This window comes from Arctopsyche grandis, unplaced genomic scaffold, assembly GCF_051622035.1.
Source record: "Arctopsyche grandis isolate Sample6627 unplaced genomic scaffold, ASM5162203v2 HiC_scaffold_24, whole genome shotgun sequence".
Lineage (NCBI taxonomy): Eukaryota > Metazoa > Arthropoda > Insecta > Trichoptera > Hydropsychidae > Arctopsyche > Arctopsyche grandis.
The window spans coordinates 205,063-228,792 of NW_027518432.1; the positions used below are offsets into that span (position 1 = coordinate 205,063).

General features: G+C 36.8%; 1 protein-coding gene across 1 annotated transcript in view; it reads right to left on the bottom strand.

Annotated features, from left to right (window-relative positions):
* The window catches only part of LOC143921879 (uncharacterized), a gene marked incomplete at its 3' end in the record, with an annotated part of 194,408 nt that extends 173,881 nt beyond the window's left edge, over positions 1-20,527 (bottom strand). The window contains exon 1 of the mRNA XM_077445198.1: positions 17,548-20,527. Within this exon, the coding sequence (XP_077301324.1) occupies positions 17,548-20,527 (2,980 nt within the window). The remainder of the gene's footprint in view (positions 1-17,547) is intronic.
* Between the last annotated feature and the right edge of the window lie 3,203 nt (positions 20,528-23,730).

Sequence of the window (23,730 nt, forward strand, 5' to 3'; positions counted from 1 at the left end):
GTTAGCGAGTTTTGTGTTTATTTTTGCAATGTCGAATTCTTTGATTTCGGTGATGGTAAGGTTAGGTTGGGTTAGGTTTAGTGAGGTAAGCGAGTTTTGTGTATATTTTTGAAATGTCGAATTCTTTGATTTCGGTGATGGTAAGGTTAGGTTGGGTTAGGTTTGGTGAGGTAAGCGAGTTTTGTTTAAATTTTAAAATCTCGAATTCTTTGATTTCGGTGATGGTTAAGTTAGGTAAAGTTAGGTTTGGTGAGTTAAGCGAGTTTTATGTATATTTTTGCAATGTCGAATTCTTTGATTTCGGTGATGGTTAGGTTAGGTTGGGTTAGAATTGGTGAGGTTAGCGAATTTTTTGTTTATTTTTGCAATGTCAAATTCTTTGATTTCGGTGATGGTAAGGTTAGGTTGGGTTAGGTTTGGTGAGGTAAGCGAGTTTTGTGTTTATTTTTGCAATGTCGAATTCTTTGATTTCGGTGATGGTTAGGTTAGGTTGGGTTAGGTTTCGTGAGGTAAGCGAGTTTTGTGTATATTTTTGCAATGTCGAATTTTTTGATTTCGGTGACGGTTAGGTTGGGTTGCGTTAGGTTTGGTAAGGTTAGGGTTAGGTTTGGTGAGGTTAGCGAGATTTGTGTAAATCATACAATCTCGAACTCTTTGATTTCGGTGATGGTTAGGTTAGGTTAAGTTAGGTTTGGTGAGTGAAGCGAGTTTCGTGTATATTTTTGCATTGTCGAATTCTTTGATTTCGGTGACGGTTAGGTTAAGTTGGGTTAGGTTTGGTGAGGATAGCGAGTTTTGTGTAAATCTTAAAAACTCGAGTTCTTTGATTTCGTTGATCGTTAAGTTAGGTTGGGTTAGGTTTGGTGAGTGAAGCGAGTTTCGTGTATATTTTTGCATTGTCGAATTCTTTTTTTTATGTGATAGTTAGGCTAGGTTGGGTTAGGTTTGGTGAGGTTAGCGAGTTTTTTGTTTATTTTTGCAATGTCGAATTCTTTGATTTCCGTGATGGTAAGGTTAGGTTGGGTTAGGTTTAGTGAGGTAAGCGAGTTTTGTGTATATTTTTGAAATGTCGAATTCTTTGATTTCGGTGATGGTAAGGTTAGGTTGGGCTAGGTTTGGTGAGGTAAGCGAGTTTTGTTTAAATTTTAAAATCTCGAATTCTTTGATTTCGGTGATGGTTAGGTTAGGTTAAGTTAGGTTTGGTGAGTTAAGCGAGTTTCGTGTATATTTTTGCAATGTCGAATTCTTTGATTTCGGTGACGGTTAGGTTGGGTTGGGTTAGGTTTGGTGAGGTTAGCGAGATTTGTGTAAATCATACAATCTCGAATTCTTTGATTTCGGTGATGGTTAGGTTAGAATGGGTTAGGTTTGGTGAGGTAAGCGGGTTTTGGTTAAATTTTGGCATTGTCGAATTCTTTGATTTCGGTGATGGTAAGGTTAGGTTGGGTTAAATTTGGTGAGGTAAGCGAGTTTTGTGTTTATTTTTGCAATGTCGAATTCTTTGATTTCGGTGATGGTTAGGTTAGGTTGGGTTAGGTTTCGTGAGGTAAGCGAGTTTTGTGTATATTTTTGCAATTTCGAATTTTTTGATTTCGGTGACGGTTAGGTTGGGTTGCGTTAGGTTTGGTTAGGTTAGCGAGTTTTGTGTAAATCATACAATCTCGAATTCTTTGATTTCGGTGATGGTTATGTTAGGTTGGGCTAGAATTGGTGAGGTTAGCGAGTTTTGTTTATATTTTAAAATCTCGAATTCTTTGATTTCGGTGATAGTAAGGTTAGGTTGGGTGAGGTTTGGTTAGGCTAGCGAGGTTTGTGTATATTTTTGCATTGTCGAATTCTTTGATTTCGGTGACGGTTAGGTTGGGTTGGGTAAGGTTTGGTGAGGATAGCGAGTTTTGTGTAAATCTTAAAAACTCGAGTTCTTTGATTTCGGTGATGGTTAAGTTAGGTTGGGTTAGGTTTGGTGAGTTAAGCGAGTTTTATGTATATTTTTGCAATGTCGAATTCTTTGATTTCGGTGATGGTTAGGTTAGGTTGGGTTAGAATTGGTGAGGTTAGCGAATTTTTTGTTTATTTTTGCAATGTCAAATTCTTTGATTTCGGTGAAAGTAAGGCTAGGTTGGGTTTGGTTTGGTGAGGTTAGCGAGTTATGTGAAAATCTGAAAATCTCGAATTCTTTGATTTCGGTGTCGGTAAGGTTGGGTTGAGTAAGGTTTGGTGAGGTGAGCGAGTTTCGTGTATATTTTTGCAATGTCGATTTCTTTGATTTCGGTGATGGTATGGTAAGGTTGGGTTAGGTTTGGTGAGGTTTGTGGGTTTTGTGTATATTTTTGCGATGTCGAATTCTTTGATTTCGGTGATAGTTAGGCTAGGTTGGGTTAGGTTTGGTGAGGTAAGCGAGTTTTGTATATATTTTTACAATGTCGAATTCTTTGATTTCGGTGACGGTTATATTGGGTTGAGTAAGGTTTGGTTTAGTGAGCGAGTTTCGTGTATATTTTTGCAATGTCGACTTTCTTGATTTTGGTGATGGTTAGGTTAGGTTGGGTTAAGTTTGGTGAGGTTAGCGGGTTTTGTGTATATTTTTGAATTGACAAATTCTTTGATTTCGGTGATGGTAAGTTAGGTTGGGTGAGGTTTGGTGAGGTTAGCGAGTTTTGTGTATATTTTTGCATTGTCGAATTCTTTGATTTCGGTGACGGTTAGGTTGGGTTGGGTAAGGTTTGGTGAGGATAGCGAGTTTTGTGTAAATCTTAAAAACTCGAGTTCTTTGATTTCGTTGATCGTTAAGTTAGGTTGGGTTAGGTTTGGTGAGTGAAACGAGTTTCGTGTATATTTTTGCATTGTCGAATTCTTTTATTTATGTGATAGTTAGGCTAGGTTGGGTTAGGTTTGGTGAGGTAAGCGAGTTTTGTGTTTATTTTTGCAATGTCGAATTCTTTGATTTCGGTGATGGTAAGGTTAGGTTGGGTTAGGTTTGGTGAGGTAAGCGAGTTTTGTTTAAATTTTAAAATCTCGAATTCTTTGATTTCGGTGATGGTTAGGTTAGGTTAAGTTAGGTTTGGTGAGTAAAGCGAGTTTCGTGTATATTTTTGCAATGTCGAATTCTTTGATTTCGGTGACGGTTAGGTTGGGTTGGGTTAGGTTTGGTGAGGTTAGCGAGATTTGTGTAAATCATACAATCTCGAATTTTTTGATTTCGGTGATGGTTATGTTAGGTTGGGTTAGAATTGGTGAGGTAAGCGAGTTTTGTTTATATTTTAAAATCTCGAATTCTTTGATTTCGGTGATAGTAAGGTTAGGTTGGGTGAGATTTGTTTAGGTTAGCAAGTTTTGTGTATATTTTTGCATTGTCGAATTCTTTGATTTCGGTGACGGTTAGGTTGGGTTGGGTTCGGTTTGGTGAGGATAGCGAGTTTTGTGTAAATCTTAAAAACTCGAGTTCTTTGATTTCGGTGATGGTTAAGTTAGGTTGGGTTAGGTTTGGTGAGTTAAGCGAGTTTTATGTATATTTTTGCAATGTCGAATTCTTTGATTTCGGTGATGGTTAGGTTAGGTTGGGTTAGAATTGGTGAGGTTAGCGAATTTTATGTTTATTTTTGCAATGTCAAATTCTTTGATTTCGGTGAAAGTAAGGCTAGGTTGGGTTTGGTTTGGTGAGGTTAGCGAGTTGAGTGAAAATCTGAAAATCTCGAATTCTTTGATTTCGGTGTCGGTAAGGTTGGGTTGAGTAAGGTTTGGTGAGGTGAGCGAGTTTCGTGTATATTTTTGCAATGTCGATTTCTTTGATTTCGGTGATGGTATGGTAAGGTTGGGTTAGGTTTGGTGAGGTTTGTGGGTTTTGTGTATATTTTTGCGATGTCGAATTCTTTGATTTCGGTGATAGTTAGGCTAGGTTGGGTTAGGTTTGGTGAGGTAAGCGAGTTTTGTATATATTTTTACAATGTCGAATTCTTTGATTTCGGTGACGGTTATATTGGGTTGAGTAAGGTTTGGTTTAGTGAGCGAGTTTCGTGTATATTTTTGCAATGTCGACTTTCTTGATTTTGGTGATGGTTAGGTTAGGTTGGGTTAAGTTTGGTGAGGTTAGCGGGTTTTGTGTATATTTTTGAATTGACAAATTCTTTGATTTCGGTGATGGTAAGTTAGGTTGGGTGAGGTTTGGTGAGGTTAGCGAGTTTTGTGTATATTTTTGCATTGTCGAATTCTTTGACTTCGGTGACGGTAAGGTTGGGTTGGGTTAGGTTTGGTGAGGTTAGCGAGATTTGTGTAAATCTTAAAAACTCGAGTTCTTCGATTTCGGTGTTGGATAAGTTAGGTTGGGTTAGGTTTGGTGAGTTAAGCGAGTTTCGTGTATATTTTTGCAATGTCGAATTCTTTGATTTCGGTGTTGGTTAGGTTAGGTTGGGTTAGGTTTGGAGAGGTTAGCGGGTTTTGTGTATATTTTTGCATTGTCGAATTCTTTGACTTCGGTGACGGTTAGGTTGGGTTGGGTTAGGTTTGGTGAGGTTAGCGAGATTTGTGTAAATCTTAAAAACTCGAGTTCTTTGATTTCGGTGTTGGATAAGTTAGGTTGGGTTAGGTTTGGTGAGTTAAGCGAGTTTCGTGTATATTTTTGCAATGTCGAATTCTTTGATTTCGGTGTTGGTTAGGTTAGGTTGGGTTAGGTTTGGTGAGGTTAGCGGGTTTTGTGTATAATTTTGCATTGTCGACTTCTTTGATTTCGTTGATGGTAAGGTTAGGTTGGGTTAGGTTTGGTGAGGTTAGCGGGTTTTGTGTATATTTTAGCATTGTCGAATTCTATAATTTCGGTGATAGTAATGCTAGGTTGGGTTAGGTTTGGTGAGGTAAGCTAGTTTTGTGTATATTTTTGCAATGTCGAATTCTTTGATTTCGGTGATGGTTAGGTTAGGTTGGGTTAGGTTTAGTGAGGGAAGCGAGTTTTGTGTATATTTTTGCAATGTCGAATTCTTTGATTTCGGTGATGGTTAGGTTAGATTGGGTTAGGTTTGGTGAGGCTAGCGAGTTTTGTGTATATTTTTGCATTGTCGAATGCTTTGATTTCGGTGATAGTTATGCTACTGTTGGGTAAGGTTTGGTGAGGTAAGCGAGTTTAATTTTAATTTATGCAATGTCGAATTCTTTGATTTCGGTGATGTTTACGTAAGGTTGGGTTAGGTTAAATGAGGTAAGCGAGGTTTGTGTATATTTTTGCAATGTCGAATTCTTTGATTTCGGTGATGGTACGGTTAGGTTGGGATAGGTTTGGTAAGGTTAGCGAGCTTTATGTATATTTTTGCATTGTCGAATTCTTTGATTTCGGGAAAAGTTAGGCTAGGTTGGGTTAGGTTTGGTGAGGTGAGCGAGTTTTGTGTATATTTATAAAATGTCGAATTCTTTGATTTCGGTAAAAGTTAGGCTAGGTTGGGATAGGTTTGGTTAGGTTAGCGAGTTTTGTGTATATTTTTGCATTGTCGAATTCTTTGATTTCGGTGACGGTTAGGTTGGGTTGGGTTAGGTTTGGTGAGGTTAGTGAGTTTTGTGTAAATCTTAAAAACTCGAGTTCTTGGATTTCGGTGATGGTTAAGTTAGGTTGTGTTAGGTTTGGTGAGTTAAGCGAGTTTTATGTATATTTTTGCAATGTCGAATTCTTTGATTTCGGTGATGGTTAGGTTAGGTTGTGTTAGAATTGGTGAGGTTAGCGAATTTTTCGTATATTTTTGCAATGTCGAATTCTTTGATTTCGGTGATAGTTAGGCTAGGTTGGGTTAGGTTTGGTGAGGTTAGCGAGTTATGTGAAAATCTGAAAATCTCGAATTCTTTGATTTCGGTGTCGGTAAGGTTGGGTTGAGTAAGGTTTGGTGAAGTGAGCGAGTTTCGTGTATATTTTTGCAATGTCGAATTCTTTGATTTCGGTGATGGTATGGTAAGGTTGGGTTAGGTTTGGTGAGGTGAGTGGGTTTTGTGTATATTTTTGCAATGTCGAATTCTTTGATTTCGGTGATAGTTAGGCTAGGTTGGGTTAGGTTTGGTGAGGTAAGCGAGTTTTGTGTATCTTTTTGCATTGTCGAATTCTTTGATTTCAGTGTTGGTTAGGTTAGGTTGGGTTAGGTTTGGTGAAGTAAGCGAGTTTTGTGTATATTTTTGCAATGTCGAATTCTTTGATTTCGGTGATAGTTTGGCTAGGTTGGGTTAGGTTTGGTGGGGTAAGCGAGTTTTGTGTATATTTTTGCAATGTCGAATTCTTTGATTTCGGTGATGGAAAGGTTGGGTTGAGTAAGGTTTGGTGAAGTGAGCGAGTTTCGTGTATATTTTTGCAATGTCGAATTCTTTGATTTCGGTGATAGTTTGGCTAGGTTGGGTTAGGTTTGGTGGGGTAAGCGAGTTTTGTGTATATTTTTGCAATGTCGAATTCTTTGATTTCGGTGATGGAAAGGTAAGGTTGGGTTAGGTTTGGTGAGGTTAGCGAGTTTTGTGTATATTTTTAATATGTCGATCTCTTTGATTTCGGTTAGAGTAAGGCTCGGTTGGGTTAGGGTCTGTGAGGTAAGCGATTTTTGTGAAAATCTTACAATCTCGAATTCTTTGATTTCGGTGACGGTTAGGTTGGGTTGGGTTAGGTTTGGTGAGGTAAGCGAGTTTTGTGAATATTTTTGCATTGTCGAATTCTCTGACTTCGGTGACGGTTAGGTTGGGTTGGGTTAGGTTTGGTGAGGTAAGCGAGATTTGTGTTAATCTTAAAAACTCGAATTCTTTGATTTCGGTGTTGGATAGGTTAGGTTGGGTTGGGTATGGTGAGGTAAGCGAGTTTTGTGTATATTTTTGCATTGTCGAATTCTTTGATTTCGGTGATAGTAAGGCTAGGTTGGGTTAGGTTTGGTGAGGTTAGCGAGTTTTGTGTATATTTTTGCATTGTCGAATTCTTTAATTTCGGTGATAGTTAGGCTAGGTTGGGTTAGGTTTGGTGAGGTAAGCGAGTTTTGTGTTTATTTTTGCAATGTCGAATTCTTTGATTTCGGTGATGGTTAGGTTAGGTTGGGTTAGGTTTAGTGAGGTAAGCGAGTTTTGTGTATATTTTTGCAATGTCGAATTCTTTGACTTCGGTGACGGTTAGGTTGGGTTGGGTTAGGTTTGGTGAGGTAAGCGAGATTTGTGTTAATCTTAAAAACTCGAATTCTTTGATTTCGGTGTTGGATAGGTTAGGTTGGGGTGGGGATGGTGAGGTATGCGAGTTTTGTGTATATTTTTGCATTGTCGAATTCTTTGATTTCGGTGATAGTTAGGCTAGGTTGGGTTAGGTTTGGTGAGGTTAGCGAGTTTTGTGTATATTTTTGAAATGTCGATATCTTTGATTTCGGTTAGAGTAAGGCTAGATTGAGTTAGCTTTGGTGAGGTAAGCGAATTTCGTGAAAATCATACAATCTCGAATTCTTTGATTTCGGTGATGGTTAGGTTAGGTTGGGTTAGAATTGGTGAGGTTAGCGAATTTTTTTGTATATTTTTGCAATGTCAAATTCTTTGATTTCGGTGAAAGTAAGGCTAGGTTGTGTTTGGTTTGGTGAGGTTAGCGAGTTATGTGAAAATCTGAAAATCTCGAATTCTTTGATTTCGGTGTCGGTAAGGTTGGGTTGAGTAAGGTTTGTTGAGGTGAGCGAGTTTCGTGTATATTTTTGCAATGTCGATTGCTTTGATTTCGGTGATGGTATGGTAAGGTTGGGTTAGGTTTGGTGAGGTTTGTGGGTTTTGTGTATATTTTTGCGATGTCGAATTCTTTGATTTCGGTGATAGTTAGGCTAGGTTGGGTTAGGTTTGGTGAGGTAAGCGAGTTTTGTATATATTTTTACAATGTCGAATTCTTTGATTTCGGTGACGGTTATATTGGGTTGAGTAAGGTTTGGTTTAGTGAGCGAGTTTCGTGTATATTTTTGCAATGTCGAATTCTTTGATTTCGGTGTTGGTTAGGTTAGGTTGGGTTAGGTTTGGAGAGGTTAGCGGGTTTTGTGTATATTTTTGCATTGTCGAATTCTTTGACTTCGGTGACGGTTAGGTTGGGTTGGGTTAGGTTTGGTGAGGTTAGCGAGATTTGTGTAAATCTTAAAAACTCGAGTTCTTTGATTTCGGTGTTGGATAAGTTAGGTTGGGTTAGGTTTGGTGAGTTAAGCGAGTTTCGTGTATATTTTTGCAATGTCGAATTCTTTGATTTCGGTGTTGGTTAGGTTAGGTTGGGTTAGGTTTGGTGAGGTTAGCGGGTTTTGTGTATAATTTTGCATTGTCGACTTCTTTGATTTCGTTGATGGTAAGGTTAGGTTGGGTTAGGTTTGGTGAGGTTAGCGGGTTTTGTGTATATTTTAGCATTGTCGAATTCTATAATTTCGGTGATAGTAATGCTAGGTTGGGTTAGGTTTGGTGAGGTAAGCTAGTTTTGTGTATATTTTTGCAATGTCGAATTCTTTGATTTCGGTGATGGTTAGGTTAGGTTGGGTTAGGTTTAGTGAGGGAAGCGAGTTTTGTGTATATTTTTGCAATGTCGAATTCTTTGATTTCGGTGATGGTTAGGTTAGATTGGGTTAGGTTTAGTGAGGCTAGCGAGTTTTGTGTATATTTTTGCATTGTCGAATGCTTTGATTTCGGTGATAGTTATGCTAGGTTGGGTAAGGTTAGGTGAGGTAAGCGAGTTTAATTTAAATTTATGCAATGTCGAATTCTTTGATTTCGGTGATGTTTACGTAAGGTTGGGTTAGGTTAAATGAGGTAAGCGAGGTTTGTGTATATTTTTGCAATGTCGAATTCTTTGATTTCGGTGATGGTACGGTTAGGTTGGGATAGGTTTGGTAAGGTTAGCGAGCTTTATGTATATTTTTGCATTGTCGAATTCTTTGATTTCGGTAAAAGTTAGGCTAGGTTGGGTTAGGTTTGGTGAGGTGAGCGAGTTTTGTGTATATTTATAAAATGTCGAATTCTTTGATTTCGGTAAAAGTTAGGCTAGGTTGGGATAGGTTTGGTTAGGTTAGCGAGTTTTGTGTATATTTTTGCATTGTCGAATTCTTTGATTTCGGTGACGGTTAGGTTGGGTTGGGTTAGGTTTGGTGAGGTTAGTGAGTTTTGTGTAAATCTTAAAAACTCGAGTTCTTTGATTTCGGTGATGGTTAAGTTAGGTTGTGTTAGGTTTGGTGAGTTAAGCGAGTTTTATGTATATTTTTGCAATGTCGAATTCTTTGATTTCGGTGATAGTTAGGCTAGGTTGGGTTAGGTTTGGTGAGGTTAGCGAGTTATGTGAAAATCTGAAAATCTCGAATTCTTTGATTTCGGTGTCGGTAAGGTTGGGTTGAGTAAGGTTTGGTGAAGTGAGCGAGTTTCGTGTATATTTTTGCAATGTCGAATTCTTTGATTTCGGTGATGGTATGGTAAGGTTGGGTTAGGTTTGGTGAGGTGAGTGGGTTTTGTGTATATTTTTGCAATGTCGAATTCTTTGATTTCGGTGATAGTTAGGCTAGGTTGGGTTAGGTTTGGTGAGGTAAGCGAGTTTTGTGTATCTTTTTGCATTGTCGAATTCTTTGATTTCAGTGTTGGTTAGGTTAGGTTGGGTTAGGTTTGGTGAAGTAAGCGAGTTTTGTGTATATTTTTGCAATGTCGAATTCTTTGATTTCGGTGATAGTTTGGCTAGGTTGGGTTAGGTTTGGTGGGGTAAGCGAGTTTTGTGTATATTTTTGCAATGTCGAATTCTTTGATTTCGGTGATAGTTAGGCTAGGTTGGGTTAGGTTTGGTGAGGTTAGCGAGTTTTGTGTATATTTTTGAAATTTCGATATCTTTGATTTCGGTTAGAGTAAGGCTAGATTGAGTTAGCTTTGGTGAGGTAAGCGAATTTCGTGAAAATCATACAATCTCGAATTCTTTGATTTCGGTGTTAAAAAGGTACGGTTGGGTTCGGTATGGTGAGGTAATCGAGTTTTGTGTATATTTTTGCAATGTCGAATTCTTTGATTTCGGTGACGGTTAGGTTGGGTTGGGTTAGGTTTGGTGAGGTTAGCGAGTTTTGTGTAAATCTTAAAAACTCGAGTTCTTTGATTTCGGTGATGGTTAAGTTAGGTTGGGTTAGGTTTGGTGAGTTAAGCGAGTTTTATGTATATTTTTGCAATGTCGAATTCTTTGATTTCGGTGATGGTTAGGTTAGGTTGGGTTAGAATTGGTGAGGTTAGCGAATTTTTTGTATATTTTTGCAATGTCAAATTCTTTGATTTCGGTGAAAGTAAGGCTAGGTTGGGTTTGGTTTGGTGAGGTTAGCGAGTTATGTGAAAATCTGAAAATCTCGAATTCTTTGATTTCGGTGTCGGTAAGGTTGGGTTGAGTAAGGTTTGGTGAGGTGAGCGAGTTTCGTGTATATTTTTGCAATGTCGACTTTCTTGATTTTGGTGATGGTTAGGTTAGGTTGGGTTAAGTTTGGTGAGGTTAGCGGGTCTTGTGTATATTTTTGCATTGACAAATTCTTTGATTTCGGTGATGGTAAGTTAGGTTGGGTGAGGTTTGGTGAGGTTAGCGGGTTTTATGTAAATCCTTAAAACTCGAGTTCTTTGATTTCGGTGATGGTTAAGTTAGGTTGGGTCAGATTTGGTGAGTTTATTTATTTATTTATTTTTTTTATTTTTTCATTTAATTTACACCAAGAAGGCCTAACAGGTAAACCCAATGCACCTTCCTGGCCAAAGACAATTATATAAACATATATGTATACCATCCATATATACACAAATTCTTACACGTATACACAAATACAGATACATACATTCATAAATATAAAAATACACATATATACATATACATACATACACACCTACATATATATATATACATACACACATACATATACATATATACATATACATACACACATATATATACATATATACATATACATACATATATACATATACATATACATATATATATATATATATATATATATACATATATATATACATATACATATATATATATATATATATACCCACACATATATACATACATATACATACATACACATATACATATACATATACACATACATTACATACATCCATAAACATACAAACATTATACATGCATATACACATAAACACATCAATACACATAAATAAAGATAAATTACTCATATATATATATATATACATATATATATATATATATAAATAAAAAATAGCATACATATATAAATATAGATAAAACCAACATACATACACATTATGCTAAAATTAAGCGAGTTTCGTGTATATTTTTGCAATGTCGAATTCTTTGATTTCGGTGACAGTTAGGCTAGGTTGGGTTAGGTCTTGTGAGGTTAGCAAGTTATGTGAAAATCTAAAAATCTCAAATTTTTTGATTTCGGTGTCGGTTAGGTTGGGTTGGGTTAGGTTTGGTGAGGTTAGCGAGTTTTGTGTATATTTTTGCATTGTCGAATTCTTTGACTTCGGTGACGGTTAGGTTGGGTTGGGTTAGGTTTGGTGAGGTTAGCGAGATTTGTGTAAATCTTAAAAACTCGAGTTCTTTGATTTCGGTGTTGGATAAGTTAGGTTGGGTTGGTTATGGTGAGGTAAGCGAGTTTTGTGTATATTTTTGCAATGTCGAATTCTTTGACTTCGGTGACGTTTAGGTTGGGTTGGATTAGGTTTGGTGAGGTAAGCGAGATTTGTGTAAATCATACAATCTCGAATTCTTTGATTTCGGTGATGTTTAGGTTAGGTTGGATTAGGTTTGGTGAGGTAAGCGAGTTTCGTGTATATTTTAAAAACTCGAATTCTCTGATTTCGGTGATGGTTAGGTTAGGTTGGGTTAGTTTTGGTGGGGTAAGCGAGTTTTGTTTAAATTTTACAATCTCGAATTCTTTGATTTCGGTGATGGTAAGGTTAGGTTGGGTTAGGTTTTGTGAGGTTAAAGAGTTTTATGTATATTTTTGCATTGTCGAATTCTTTGATTTCGGTGATAGCCAGGCTAGGTTGGGTTAGGTTTGGTGAGGTTAGCGAGTTTTGTGTATATTTTTGCATTGTCGAATTCTTTAATTTCGGTGATAGTTAGGCTAGGTTGGGTTAGGTTTGGTGAGGTTAGCGAGTTTTGTGTTTATTTTTGCAATGTCGAATTCTTTGATTTCGGTGATGGTTAGGTTAGGTTGGGTTAGGTTTAGTGAGGTAAGCGAGTTTTGTGTATATTTTTGCAATGTCGAATTCTTTGACTTCGGTGACGTTTAGGTTGGGTTGGATTAGGTTTGGTGAGGTAAGCGAGATTTGTGTAAATCATACAATCTCGAATTCTTTGATTTCGGTGATGTTTAGGTTAGGTTGGATTAGAATTGGTGAGGTTAGCGAGATTCGTGTATATTTTAAAAACTCGAATTCTCTGATTTCGGTGATGGTTAGGTTAGGTTGGGTTAGTTTTGGTGAGGTAAGCGAGTTTTGTTTAAATTTTACAATCTCGAATTCTTTGATTTCGGTGATGGTTAGGTTAGGTTGGGTTAGGTTTTGTGAGGTTAAAGGGTTTTATGTATATTTTTGCATTGTCGAATTCTTTGATTTCCGTGATAGTAAGGCTAGGATGGGTTAGGTTTGGTGAGGTTAGCGAGTTTTGTGTATATTTTTGCATTGTCGAATTCTTTAATTTCGGTGATAGTTAGGCTAGGTTGGGTTAGGTTTGGTGAGGTTAGCGAGTTTTGTGTTTATTTTTGCAATGTCGAATTCTTTGATTTCGGTGATGGTACGGTTAGGTTGGGATAGGTTTGGTAAGGTTAGCGAGCTTTATGTATATTTTTGCATTGTCGAATTCTTTGATTTCGGTAAAAGTTAGGCTAGGTTGGGTTAGGTTTGGTGAGGTGAGCGAGTTTTGTGTATATTTTTAAAATGTCGAATTCTTTGATTTCGGTAAAAGTTAGGCTAGGTTGGGATAGGTTTGGTTAGGTTAGCGAATTTTGTGTATATTTTTGCATTGTCGAATTCTTTGATTTCGGTGACGGTTAGGTTGGGTTGGGTTAGGTTTGGTGAGGTAAGCGAGATTTGTGTTAATCTTAAAAACTCGAATTCTTTGATTTCGGTGTTGGATAGGTTAGGTTGGGTTGGGTATGGTGAGGTAAGCGAGTTTTGTGTATATTTTTGCATTGTCGAATTCTTTGATTTCGGTGATAGTAAGGCTAGGTTGGGTTAGGTTTGGTGAGGTTAGCGAGTTTTGTGTATATTTTTGCATTGTCGAATTCTTTAATTTCGGTGATAGTTAGGCTAGGTTGGGTTAGGTTTGGTGAGGTAAGCGAGTTTTGTGTTTATTTTTGCAATGTCGAATTCTTTGATTTCGGTGATGGTTATATTAGGTTGGGTTAGGTTTAGTGAGGTAAGCGAGTTTTGTGTATATTTATGCAATGTCGAATTCTTTGACTTCGGTGACAGTTAGGTTGGGTTGGGTTAGGTTTGGTGAGGTAAGCGAGATTTGTGTTAATCTTAAAAACTCGAATTCTTTGATTTCGGTGTTGGATAGGTTAGGTTGGGTTGGGTATGGTGAGGTAAGCGAGTTTTGTGTATATTTTTGCATTGTCGAATTCTTTGATTTCGGTGATAGTTAGGCTAGGTTGGGTTAGGTTTGGTGAGGTTAGCGAGTTTTGTGTATATTTTTGAAATGTCGATATCTTTGATTTCGGTTAGAGTAAGGCTAGATTGAGTTAGCTTTGGTGAGGTAAGCGAATTTCGTGAAAATCATACAATCTCGAATTCTTTGATTTCGGTGTTAAAAAGGTACGGTTGGGTTCGGTATGGTGAGGTAAACGAGTTTTGTGTATATTTTTGCAATGTCGAATTCTTTGATTTCGGTGACGGTTAGGTTGGGTTGGGTTAGGTTTGGTGAGGTTAGCGAGTTTTGTGTAAATCTTAAAAACTCGAGTTCTTTGATTTCGGTGATGGTTAAGTTAGGTTGGGTTAGGTTTGGTGAGTTAAGCGAGTTTTATGTATATTTTTGCAATGTCGAATTCTTTGATTTCGGTGATGTTTAGGTTAGGTTGGGTTAGGTTTAGTGAGGTAAGCGAGTTTTGTGTATATTTTTGCAATGTCGAATTCTTTGACTTCGGTGACGTTTAGGTTGGGTTGGATTAGGTTTGGTGAGGTAAGCGAGATTTGTGTAAATCATACAATCTCGAATTCTTTGATTTCGGTGATGTTTAGGTTAGGTTGGATTAGGTTTGGTGAGGTTAGCGAGATTCGTGTATATTTTAAAAACTCGAATTCTCTGATTTCGGTGATGGTTAGGTTAGGTTGGGTTAGTTTTGGTGAGGTAAGCGAGTTTTGTTTAAATTTTACAATCTCGAATTCTTTGATTTCGGTGATGGTTAGGTTAGGTTGGGTTAGGTTTTGTGAGGTTAAAGGGTTTTATGTATATTTTTGCATTGTCGAATTCTTTGATTTCCGTGATAGTAAGGCTAGGATGGGTTAGGTTTGGTGAGGTTAGCGAGTTTTGTGTATATTTTTGCATTGTCGAATTCTTTAATTTCGGTGATAGTTAGGCTAGGTTGGGTTAGGTTTGGTGAGGTTAGCGAGTTTTGTGTTTATTTTTGCAATGTCGAATTCTTTGATTTCGGTGATGGTACGGTTAGGTTGGGATAGGTTTGGTAAGGTTAGCGAGCTTTATGTATATTTTTGCATTGTCGAATTCTTTGATTTCGGTAAAAGTTAGGCTAGGTTGGGTTAGGTTTGGTGAGGTGAGCAAGTTTTGTGTATATTTTTAAAATGTCGAATTCTTTGATTTCGGTAAAAGTTAGGCTAGGTTGGGATAGGTTTGGTTAGGTTAGCGAGTTTTGTGTATATTTTTGCATTGTCGAATTCTTTGATTTCGGTGACGGTTAGGTTGGGTTGGGTTAGGTTTGGTGAGGTAAGCGAGATTTGTGTTAATCTTAAAAACTCGAATTCTTTGATTTCGGTGTTGGATAGGTTAGGTTGGGTTGGGTATGGTGAGGTAAGCGAGTTTTGTGTATATTTTTGCATTGTCGAATTCTTTGATTTCGGTGATAGTAAGGCTAGGTTGGCTTAGGTTTGGTGAGGTTAGCGAGTTTTGTGTATATTTTTGCATTGTCGAATTCTTTAATTTCGGTGATAGTTAGGCTAGGTTGGGTTAGGTTTGGTGAGGTAAGCGAGTTTTGTGTATATTTTTGCATTGTCGAATTCTTTGATTTCGGTGATAGTAAGGCTAGGTTGGGTTAGGTTTGGTGAGGTTAGCGAGTTTTGTGTATATTTTTGCATTGTCGAATTCTTTAATTTCGGTGATAGTTAGGCTAGGTTGGGTTAGGTTTGGTGAGGTAAGCGAGTTTTGTGTTTATTTTTGCAATGTCGAATTCTTTGATTTCGGTGATGGTTAGGTTAGGTTGGGTTAGGTTTAGTGAGGTAAGCGAGTTTTGTGTATATTTTTGCAATGTCGAATTCTTTGACTTCGGTGACGGTTAGGTTGGGTTGGGTTAGGTTTGGTGAGGTAAGCGAGATTTGTGTTAATCTTAAAAACTCGAATTCTTTGATTTCGGTGTTGGATAGGTTAGGTTGGGTTGGGTATGGTGAGGTAAGCGAGTTTTGTGTATATTTTTGCATTGTCGAATTCTTTGATTTCGGTGATAGTTAGGCTAGGTTGGGTTAGGTTTGGTGAGGTTAGCGAGTTTTGTGTATATTTTTGAAATGTCGATATCTTTGATTTCGGTTAGAGTAAGGCTAGATTGAGTTAGCTTTGGTGAGGTAAGCGAATTTCGTGAAAATCATACAATCTCGAATTCTTTGATTTCGGTGTAAAAAAGGTACGGTTGGGTTCGGTATGGTGAGGTAAACGAGTTTTGTGTATATTTTTGCAATGTCGAATTCTTTGATTTCGGTGACGGTTAGGTTGGGTTGGGTTAGGTTTGGTGAGGTTAGCGAGTTTTGTGTAAATCTTAAAAACTCGAGTTCTTTGATTTCGGTGATGGTTAAGTTAGGTTGGGTTAGGTTTGGTGAGTTAAGCGAGTTTTATGTATATTTTTGCAATGTCGAATTCTTTGATTTCGGTGATGGTTAGGTTAGGTTGGGTTAGAATTGGTGAGGTTAGCGAATTTTTTGTATATTTTTGCAATGTCAAATTCTTTGATTTCGGTGAAAGTAAGGCTAGGTTGGGTTTGGTTTGGTGAGGTTAGCGAGTTATGTGAAAATCTGAAAATCTCATTTTTTTTGATTTCGGTGTCGGTAAGGTTGGGTTGAGTAAGGTTTGGTGAGGTGAGCGAGTTTCGTGTATATTTTTGCAATGTCGATTTCTTTGATTTCAGTGATGGTATGGTAAGGTTGGGTTAGGTTTGATGAGGTTAGTGGGTTTTGTGTATATTTTTGCGATGTCGAATTCTTTGATTTCGGTGATAGTTAGGCTAGGTTGGGTTAGGTTTGGTGAGGTAAGCGAGTTTTGTATATATTTTTACAATGTCGAATTCTTTGATTTCGGTGACGGTTATGTTGGGTTGAGTAAGGTTTGGTGTAGTGAGCGAGTTTCGTGTATATTTTTGCAATGTCGACTTTCTTGATTTTGGTGATGTTTAGGTTAGGTTGGGTTAAGTTTGGTGAGGTTAGCGGGTTTTGTGTATATTTTTGCATTGACAAATTCTTTGATTTCGGTGATGGTAAGTTAGGTTGGGTGAGGTTTGGTGAGGTTAGCGGGTTTTGTGTAAATCCTTAAAACTCGAGTTGTTTGATTTCGGTGATGGTTAAGTTAGGTTGGGTCAGATTTGGTGAGTTAAGCGAGTTTCGTGTATATTTTTGCAATGTCGAATTCTTTGATTTCTGTGACAGTTAGGCTAGGTTGGGTTAGGTCTTGTGAGGTTAGCAAGTTATGTGAAAATCTAAAAATCTCAAATTTTTCGATTTCGGTGTCGGTTAGGTTGGGTTGGGTTAGGTTTGGTGAGGTTAGCGAGTTTTGTGTATATTTTTGGATTGTCGAATTCTTTGACTTCGGTGACGGTTAGGTTGGGTTGGGTTAGGTTTGGTGAGGTTAGCGAGATTTGTGTAAATCCTAAAAACTCGAGTTCTTTGATTTCGGTGTTGGATAAGTTAGGTTGGGTTGGTTATGGTGAGGTAAGCGAGTTTTGTGTATATTTTTGCAATGTCGAATTCTTTGACTTCGGTGACGTTTAGGTTGGGTTGGATTAGGTTTGGTGAGGTAAGCGAGATTTGTGTAAATCATACAATCTCGAATTCTTTGATTTCGGTGATGTTTAGGTTAGGTTGGATTAGGTTTGGTGAGGTTAGCGAGTTTCGTGTATATTTTAAAAACTCGAATTCTCTGATTTCGGTGATGGTTAGGTTAGGTTGGGTTAGTTTTGGTGAGGTAAGCGAGTTTTGTTTAAATTTTACAATCTCGAATTCTTTGATTTCGGTGATGGTAAGGTTAGGTTGGGTTAGTTTTTGTGAGGTTAAACCATGGAAAATTACGTAATTGAGTAATAATGACTTCTTTCTTGTCGGTTTTACTTTCCTTTATTACAAGAAATAGAAGAGGGACTGCCGGCTGGTGTATGGTGATTGGCACATCACCTATTGAATGTTTAACTGATACTCCGATTAATCTGTCTCCGCCTGGATAGATTTGTCTGACTCTGCCTAAAGCCCATGCAGTTGTTAGCAGTCCCTCTTCTTTTATCACAACTAAATCTCCAATTTTTTGTTGTTTCCATTTATTTCTTATTTGTAATGCCGAAATGTAATCCAGTGACCATCTATTCCAAAATTCAGAAGTTGCCTTGGTCATCTGAAAATATTGATGTTTGATATTAGTGGTTTCTATTACTCTTGATTGAGGAATGGCCAATAATGGTCGTCCAATTAAGAAATGACCGGGAGTCAAAGGATTAAGGTCTTTAGGATCATTTGATATGGGTGTAAGAGGACGGGAGTTTAGACATGCTTCTATCTGTGCAATTACAGTTGCCAATGATTCGAACGTTAAATTTACTGAATTTATTATTCTTTTTAGATGATACTTCAATTGTTTAACGGCCGATTCCCAAATATCTCCCATGTGAGGTGATCGAGGCGGAATAAAATTCCATTGAATGCCTTCCGTAAACGCATAACTAATTATTTGATTAAAGGAATTTTCTGAAAATAAATTCTGCAATATTCGTCCTAGTTCTCGCTTGGCTCCGACAAAATTTGTCCCGTTGTCCGACCACATGATAGCTGGCCTTCCGCGACGCGCGACAAATCGTTTAAAACAATTCAAAAACGCAACTGTAGTTAAATCGCTAACAACTTCCATGTGTACTGCTTTTGTTACGAAACAGATAAAAATGCAAACATAACATTTGGTGATTTTGGAGTTTCTCAAAGTTCCATTCTTAATTGCAAATGGACCGGCATAATCAACCCCGTAATGATGAAAAGGAGGTTTTGGAATTATTCGAGACGATGGTAAGTCACCCATCAATTGACCTATAATAATAGGTTTACTCTTAAAACATGTGATACATTTACGTAATGTTCCTTTAATGGTGTTTGTTCCATTTAAAAGCCAGTATTTTTCAATGGTATTTGTTCCAGTAAAAGCCAGTAATCTTTTCTCCGCCACACATAAAGAATTACCTAAATCATTTGGTGAGCTTTTAAATGGTAATTTAACTGAGAATCTGCCTGATGGTAGTCTCGAAACATTATCTTTGAAATGTTGTTCAGATTTGGTTTCCTCTGACGATCTCGGAAGTATTTCTGGTACTTCTTCAATTTCCCATAATTGCTTTACTTGATTGTTTAATTTCGCTATTGATAAGTTACATGTAATTGATGATGATTTTAATGTTGGAATCCTTCCGGAAATAATCCACCCAAATTCTGTTTCGAACATGGTGGGCTGATTCTGCCCTAAATCTACTTTCTCTGTCTTTAATGTTTTCCAAAATATGTGTGCTCCGAGCAAAACGTCAATTTGACCTGGTTTATGCCAATATTTATCGGACATGTTGATATTTTTAGGAATATTTAAAATCGATTTATTTATATTTTCGTTTGGCAACATTCCGGTAATTGAATTTAAAATTAAGAATGTGATATCCGATGAAAAATTAGAGACTTCTGAATTAATTATTGTATTTATTGAATTTGTTGTGTTTGTTGTCACACCTTGCAGCATAGTTATTGGTATGTGGACATGATTCTGTTTTATTTTCAAATTCCTAGCTAATTTGGCTGTAATATAATTAGTTTGAGATCCTGGATCTAGTAGAGCTCTACACTTATGAAATTTTCCGTCATGATCCTTTAAAAGAACTGAGGCGGTAGCTAGTAAGGCGTTGTGAAATGTACCTATGTTTGTATATGTTTGAGGAGAGAAGTTTGTTTCTTCAACAATAGATGTTTGTGGGATATGTAATAGTGTATGATGAGCCCTATTGCAATCTTTACAAGTGAATTTTGAATGACAGTTTTCCCACATGTGACCACTATTAAGACATCTAAAACATAATTTCTTTTCTGTAGCAGATCGTCGTCTCTCTAGTGGCGTTTGTTTTGTTAAAATTGGACAGCTAGCTGTAAAATGTTCTCGATCGCAAAAGTGACAACGTTTTTTTTTAATACTTTCAAAATTTCTAGTTTGTCTATTATATGTTCTTACAGAAAAATCATTATTATTTTGATAAACTGGTTTTGAATTACTTGCATCTATTGATTGTAGTACTGAGCAACGATTTTCTAAAAAATTTTTTAATGAATCATAAGCTGGCATGTCTTTGTTTGGTAAGGTATTCTCCCATTCGATTTGCATTCGTACGGGTAACTTAGATAATACTATGCATATTAATATGCTATCCCAGTGCTTTATTGGTTGTCCCATTGTTTGTAATGTTCGTATATTTATCGTTATTTCGTCAATTAAATGACGTAAATCTGTGTAATTTTCCCTTTGAATTGCCCTTAAGTTAAACATTGAATTTATTTTTGTTTTAATTATCATCCTAGAATGATTATATCGCTCTACTAACAGTTCCCACGCGATGGTGTAATTTTCTTCCGTATTTTCTAGTCCTTGAATGACTTGCATAGCTGAACCTTGTAGTGATTTTTTAAGATAAGCAAGTTTTGATATATTATTTAGATCAGAATTATTATGAATAAGTGAAATGAACATGTCTCTGAATTCACCCCAGGATTCTTGGGTGCCAGTGAAATTAGGTACATTTAGGGGACATAAATTAGTTACGTTTGTTTCCGAAAAAAAAATTTTTTTTTGTTTTACGATTTGTCTTGATCTATCATCAATCATATGATTAGCCATATCCGTGAATTCATCATAAGCCTTAAAATATCTGTTTTCATGCATATCTCTATCTTGTTCATTTTCAAAATCACCCAAATTTATACCCAACTGTGCCTCTTCGAATTTTCCTTTATAAGTTTCTACCAGTGATACCTTACGCTGAATTACACCCAAACTTGGACAATCTTTTAATTCTTTTATAGCCTTTGACAGAATTTCATATGCTTTGGATCTATTTTTTTTTAATACTTCGTAACTAGCCATGATGTTGAGAAAAAAAGTAATAATAATAAAATAACTTGATTATTATAGATGTGTGAAAATGTGATGTTTCGATTTATTCGGTTATTGTTGTAATGTTGTGTATTTTCTAGAATGTTGCAAGTATAAATTGTTGTAAAAGTATACTTTATCTATTTTATCGTCGTGAAATTTCATTTACGAAAATTAAAGTAACTGTTCATTTATAATCTATATTTATTTAGTAAATTTACAGTTTTACTAATTTAACTTAAACTTTATAATTGGATTCCTAAATTAATTTATTTATCTCGTACTTATATGTACATACATATGTATAATTGTCACCTGTTTAAAATGACAAACATGTACATGTAATCGATCTACGCGACTCACGTACAATATTCAGAACAATGTGACAAATCTGTCCCAAAAGGAGAACTGTTCAATATTCAAATTGAACAACAGAAAACTATTTAAAAAAATTCCATATTCGCACGAAAGCGTGAAATACTTAACAAATACCTAATACCGCTCAAGATCATTCACCTTCATGAAGTCAGAATTGAGGGCATTAGTATTTAAAGTTACTGGATTTCTATGAAATTACCAACTCGTGAATCTAACAAAGCTCAAGATCGTTCGTATTCACGAAGTCAGAATTGAGGAAGTTAGTATTCAGAAGCAGCTGAATATTCGCACGAAAGCGTGAAATACTTAATAAACACCTAATACCGCTCAAGATCATTCACATTCATGAAGTCAGAATTGAGGGCATTAGTATTTAAAATTACTGGATTTCTATGAAATTCCCAACTTGTGAATCTAACAAAGCTCAAGATCGTTCGTATTCACGAAGTCAGAATTGAGGAAGTTAGTATTCAGAAGCAGCTGAATATTCGCGAACGTGAACAATAATCGTAACTTTTCTATATAATAATTAGAATTAAATGATAATACAAAAAAAAAGAAACAATCGTTCACGCGCAAGCATTCATGGAGGAAATTATTATTTTATGTATTTAAAACTGTATCATCAGTAAAATTTTTGGCAACCCTAACGCACAGAAGCAGAAATATGTATACACAATGGAATAAATGTGACAATAATTCGGACAGAAAGGAGTGATCATTGACTTATGTTGGCTCTTGCAGATAAAATCATGCAATCCGTTTCGAAGGACCGATTTTTGTCAAGAAGCGATTTTTGTGTAAATCTGACAATCTCGAATTCTTTGATTTCGGTGACGGTTAGGTTGGGTTGGGTTAGGTTTGGTGAGGTAAGCGAGTTTTGTGTAAATCTTAAAAACTCGAGTTCTTTGATTTCGGTGTTGGATAAGTTAGGTTGGGTTAGGTTTGGTGAGTTAAGCGAGTTTCGTGTATATTTTTGCAATGTCGAATTCTTTGATTTCGGTGTTGGTTAGGTTAGGTTGGGTTAGGTTTGGTGAGGTTAGCGGGTTTTGTGTATATTTTTGCATTGTCGAATTCTTTGACTTCGGTGACGGTTAGGTTGGGTTGGGTTAGGTTTGGTGAGGTTAGCGAGATTTGTGTAAATCTTAGAAACTCGAGTTCTTTGATTTCGGTGTTGGATAAGTTAGGTTGGGTTAGGTTTGGTGAGTTAAGCGAGTTTCGTGTATATTTTTGCAATGTCAAATTCTTTGATTTCGGTGTTGGTTAGGTTAGGTTGGGTTAGGTTTGGTGAGGTTAGCGGGTTTTGTGTATAATTTTGCATTGTCGACTTCTTTGATTTCGTTGATAATTAGGTTAGGTTGGGTTAGGTTTGGTGAGGTTAGCGGGTTTTGTGTATATTTTAGCATTGTCGAATTCTTTAATTTCGGTGATAGTAATGCTAGGTTGGGTTAGGTTTGGTGAGGTAAGCGAGTTTTGTGTATATTTTTGCAATGTCGAATTCTTTGATTTCGGTGATGGTTAGGTTAGGTTGGGTTAGGTTTAGTGAGGGAAGCGAGTTTTGTGTATATTTTTGCAATGTCGAATTCTTTGATTTCGGTGATGGTTAGGATAGATTGGGTTAGGTTTGGTGAGGTAAGCGAGATTTGTGTATATTTTTGCATTGTCGAATTCTTTGATTTCGGTGATAGTTAGGCTAGGTTGGGTTAGGTTTTGTGAGGTTAGCGGGTTTTGGGTATATTTTTGCATTGTCGAATTCTTTGATTTCGGTGATAGTTAGGCTAGGTTAGGTTAGTTTTGGTGAGGTAAGCGAGTTTTGTTTAAATTTTAAAATCTCAAATTCTTTGATTTCGGTGATGGTTAGGTTATGTTGGGTTAGGTTTGGTGAGTTACGCGAGTTTCGTGTATATTTTTGCAATGTCGAATTCTTTGATTTCGGTGATGGTTAGGTTAAGTTGGGTTCGGTATGGTGAGGTAAGCGAGTTTTGTGTATATTTTTGCAATGACGAATTCTTTGATTTCGGTGACGGTTAGGTTGGGTTGGGTTAGGTTTGGTGAGGTTAGTGAGTTTTGTGTAAATCTTAAAAACTCGAGTTCTTTGATTTCGGTGATGGTTAAGTTAGGTTGTGTTAGGTTAGGTGAGTTAAGCGAGTTTTATGTATATTTTTGCAATGTCGAATTCTCTGATTACGGTGAAAGTTAGGCTAGGTTGGGTTAGGTTTGGTGAGGTTAGCGAGTTATGTGAAAATCTGAAAATCTCGAATTCTTTGATTTCGGTGTCGGTAAGGTTGGGTTGAGTAAGATTTGGTGAAGTGAGCGAGTTTCGTGTATATTTTTGCAATGTCGAATTCTTTGATTTCGGTGATGGTATGGTAAGGTTGGGTTAGGTTTGGTGAGGTGAGTGGGTTTTGTGTATATTTTTGCAATGTCGAATTCTTTGATTTCGGTGATAGTTAGGCTAAGTTGGGTTAGGTTTGGTGAGGTAAGCGAGTTTTGTGTATATTTTTGCATTGTCGAATTCTTTGATTTCAGTGTTGGTTAGGTTAGGTTGGGTAAGGTTTGGTGAAGTAAGCGAGTTTTGTGTATATTTTTGCAATGTCGAATTCTTTGATTTCGGTGATAGTTTGGCTAGGTTGGGTTAGGTTTGGTGGGGTAAGCGAGTTTTGTGTATATTTTTGCAATGTCGAATTCTTTGATTTCGGTGATGGAAAGGTAAGGTTGGGTTAGGTTTGGTGAGGTTAGTGGGTTTTGTGTATCATTTGGATTGTAGATGTCTTTGATTTCGGTGATAGTAAGGCTAGGTGGGTTAGGTTTGGTGA